Genomic DNA, 4,181 nt, shown 5'->3' with positions numbered 1-4,181 from the left:
GGTTTAGGTTTCTCTAAGGGGTATCTAAACGAAAATCGAAACGAAAGTCAATGCGAACGAAGACGTAACGTAAGCTCTAAAATTGGGTTTCTCTAAAGGCCTGGTTATGCATCCAAAAACGGAACGTAAGCGTAGCGTGGCGTGTCAGCTGTTTGTTTTTGCTATACGACAGCCCATACAAACGATTACCCAACTTTTCCACAACATAGACGTGTCGTATGATTCAGAAAAAACAAAAGTTGACGTGTCGTTGTCGTATCAGCTGATCGAAAAAAACTAGCGTCATCAATTGAAAGAAGAGGGGAAAAGTTATTTAATGAAAATAAAGTTAATTAAAACATAAAACTGGGCTGTGTTCGTTTAAAATGGATGAAGAGAAGTTTATATTATGCGTGCAATCGCATGAATGTATTTATAATAAATTCTGTGCAGAATACCGACTTCCCGAAAAAAAGCAACAGCCTGGAAAAGAATTATTTTTTCTATATAGTCTCCACAAGTTTAAAAGACTTAGATTCACTTCTATATCACTCCAGTTCATTTTGAATTTTAAGAAAATCAACCTTTTGCGCCTCTTTTTGATAGTTTATTTATAAGCTATCTGATCATATGCTACGTTTTTTTCAATTAGGCTAATCGCCAAAAAATCATACGTTGCCATTACGCTACGGCTACGCTACATTTTTAGATGCATAACCAGGCCTTAACTCGATTCGTCCGCATTTTGACGAGCTGAAATGTCAAAACCACTCACATTTCGTTTTGTGGAAAAAGAGCATTTATAAATAGAAAAAACTTAATAATTGATAAATTGATTAAAGCTTTTATTGTTAATATGTGATAAAAGTTAATTATATCGATCTATTTTTTTTTCTTTGTAACTGCCATAGAGACCGTTTAAGGGAAAGTCTAGCACAAGCAAACACATACATTTCGAATGAAATACTCATTAAATGGTCAACTGAACTGTAATTATTGTAGAAATATGGAAATAAAAATCCTTATCTCTCTACGCGGGCTAATTTGTTAAAAAAAATTATTGAGCTAAACCAAATATCAAAAGCGGGAAATGTTTACCAAATGAACGGCGATGCCAGATTGAATTTTATGGAAAATCATTTTTAAAATGTATGGGCCTTTTTTAGGATATTGAAATAATTGAGATCTGGTAATACAAGCATTTGACAGTAACGTAAGCCATGCGAACGAACGAAAGGAAGTTAGAGAAACCCAAATCTAGACGAAAGTGAGTGACTGCCGTTCGTTCGCAATTGCTTTCGTTCGGATATCAGAAATAGGCTGTGAATTTTGAATTTTATGGAAAAAAATAATGCGCTTTATAGACTATCAGTTATTCCGGACGGAATGTTAGTGTTTGTAAAGAATCTTACAGTGTGTCGGATCGATACGACTTGTCGGCGATGACTAAATAATCGGTAAATGTGTTATCGATCCCATAAACGATTATGCCTTCGGACTTAACTTATAATGTGCACAATATATGGGATATGTTCGACACGAGCACTGTCGTCCGGAATAACTGATAGTCTATAAAGCGAATAATACAATCAGATGTTTTCAGAACAATACCTGCTACTTTTAGAATACGATTGTGAAAATACCCCTTTTACCTAGAATCGAATGGATGTGGCAACTATTTATTGTTATGAATTAGTTACCCATATGTCGTTGACAATTAATTAAATAAGGTAACATCATATAATCAGCTGTTTCGTTCTGTGTTTTGATTGATTGGGACATTCGTAATAATGTTGATAAATTTACGAGTTTTTACTCAACCAAAATTAGTAAAAGGATCTAGCACTTTACTTCTCGCACATAATATTCTAAAATCAACACCGGTAAGATGTTTTAGTTCGTCGAGGTGTCACCATGCCACAAACACAAATGCTGCAGAACAAAGTCGAGTGGAAATAAATGGATCTTCATTTGTCGCCGACAACTGGACAAATATTACCCCTAAAATTGTCTCATATCTGGGTATGAACAAACATTTGCAGTCCAACCATCCTCTTTCAATAATTAGACAACGAATTGTTAATTATTTCTATAAAACTTATAAAACGTCTCGCGGTAATCCACTATTTTCCGTGTACGACAAACTGAATCCCATCGTAACGGTCCAGCAAAATTTCGATAATTTACTTATTCCCTTGGACCATGTGAGTCGCAATAAGTCTGATTGTTATTATATAAATAAAAACTACTTGCTTCGAGCTCACACTACAGCTCACCAGGTGGATTTAATTTCAAGTGGCTTGGACAATTTTCTGGTGGTGGGAGAAGTCTATCGTCGCGATGAGATTGATAGTACACACTATCCAGTTTTCCATCAGTTGGATGCAGTGCGCTTGATGACAAAAGATAAACTTTTTGAACGAAATCCAGATTTGGAGATATTCGAAAAAGGCTGGCGCGAAAGCCAGGGAAACAAATCGCAAGTTATTCACTCATCGTCAAAATGTTTGGATCAATCGAAACAACCTTGCCATACTCTGGAGGCTGTAAAACTTGTAGAGCATGAACTAAAAAATGTGCTTTTGGGATTGGCAAAAGATCTGTTTGGTTCGAATATAAAATACAGATGGGTTGATACATATTTCCCCTTTACTCAACCTAGTTGGGAATTGGAGATATTCTATAAGGATAATTGGTTGGAAGTTCTGGGATGCGGTGTTATGAGGCATGAAATTCTTCATCAATCGGGGGCAAACAATTCAATTGGTTATGCTTTTGGCTTGGGTTTGGAACGTTTAGCCATGGTCTTGTTCGATATACCGGATATACGACTGTTTTGGTCGGACGATACTGGATTTCTTTCACAATTCAATGAAAAGGATATATATAAATTATCAAAGTATAAGCCGGTGTCGATTTATCCGCAATGTACAAACGACTTGTCGTTTTGGCTGCCACAGGGAGTAGACGTAGATGCCGGTTTTGTACCGAATGATTTTTATGATCTAGTCCGTTCGCAAGCAGGCGATGTAGTTGAACAGGTAAGAATCAAAGATGCATTTAAAATCACATTTAAATTAAAAAAATCTTTTTTTTTTTAGATTAGTTTGGTTGACAAATTCAAACATCCGAAAAAGGGCTTGACCAGCGTTTGTTTTCGAATTATTTACCGTCATATGGAACGAACATTAACCCAGGCTGAAGTTAATGATATTCACAAGGGCATAGCCGATGCCTGTGTTAGGAATTTTAATGTTGAAATACGTTGAAGTTGCAAATGTTTTTCCTCCATCTCGTTACAATAAATTATGTTACAAATAAATTATTACCATTGTAGGATATGTATTTTCTATTTAGTATATTATTCTAGATCCATATGAAGAGGATTGGGCATAAACGCAGATTCAACAATGTCTGTTGATACATACTCAATCGCACGTCTTCTGGTTTACGAATTTGCAAAACGCAAAATTTTGTACAGTCAAAAATAGTAAATACGTTCATTTGTTTCTTTAAATTATTTTTACGCAATAAATAAATAAAAAAAAAATCCAATTTTTAGGCCGTCGGAAAAGCACCTCAAAATTTCGACTTTGTGATTCGGATATTAGATCAGGGATTGCATTCTTTTATTGTAATGAGTTTTGGGGACAATTTCCGGCGTATTGGTAGTAAGAACCACTACATATTTATCTACCGTGTGAAAATAAAGTCTATCTAAATTAAAGGCTCGTACTTACATTCTATATCCTAAATTCATTAATTCAAAACAGTAACCGTGAAAACTAGCTGGTTTTCATACAAAACTCAAGCACAAGATGTCTCTGCCGACATAATGTCATGAAATTTGCATTGATGTGGTGCTCAAATATTTTGGCGTTCGACAAATCTCTGAATTAAAAACAGAGAAATCACTACAAAAACTAATATTCTTGAGGATATTACCTTTGATGTTTTTTCTGAAAAGAACGGCTAAACGAAATTTCTTCTCATAACCAATGCTCTCTTACTGGTTCGCTTCTTGGCAAAGCACAAGGCTGCCTCTTATAACTAACTACTCTTTGACAAAAGCAAATAAAACTAATGTTGCCAGAGGTGTCAGAAATCCAGTAGAACATTTAAGCAATCATATGGTTCGTACGTCCCATTATTTTAACCATTCGAACATGGCAACACTGATCATTGCAGTTATGATGGTTTTG

General features: G+C 35.2%; 1 protein-coding gene across 1 annotated transcript; it reads left to right on the top strand.

The window, feature by feature from the left end:
- Positions 1-1,711: 1,711 nt before the first annotated feature.
- PheRS-m (Phenylalanyl-tRNA synthetase, mitochondrial) lies at positions 1,712-3,315 on the top strand. Its single transcript, XM_075312826.1, has 2 exons — positions 1,712-3,020; positions 3,081-3,315. The coding sequence occupies exons 1-2, from the start codon at positions 1,770-1,772 to the stop codon at positions 3,246-3,248; spliced, it is 1,419 nt and encodes a 472-aa protein (XP_075168941.1). The 5' UTR covers positions 1,712-1,769; the 3' UTR covers positions 3,249-3,315.
- The last annotated feature ends 866 nt before the right edge of the window (positions 3,316-4,181 follow it).

The sequence above is a fragment of the Haematobia irritans genome, chromosome 5 (assembly GCF_050003625.1).
Source record: "Haematobia irritans isolate KBUSLIRL chromosome 5, ASM5000362v1, whole genome shotgun sequence".
In the NCBI taxonomy this organism is placed as follows: domain Eukaryota; kingdom Metazoa; phylum Arthropoda; class Insecta; order Diptera; family Muscidae; genus Haematobia; species Haematobia irritans.
Note: the sequence above shows the minus strand (reverse complement) of the source record. Positions and strands in the feature narration are given on the sequence as shown.

Coding starts and splice junctions, on each gene's coding strand:
- PheRS-m (XM_075312826.1), top strand. CDS start 1,770: ATGTTGATAAATTTACGAGTTTTTACTCAACCAAAATTAGTAAAAGGA. Junction 3,021..3,080: donor CAGGCGATGTAGTTGAACAG/GTAAGAATCAAA, acceptor TTTTTTTTTTAG/ATTAGTTTGGTTGACAAATT.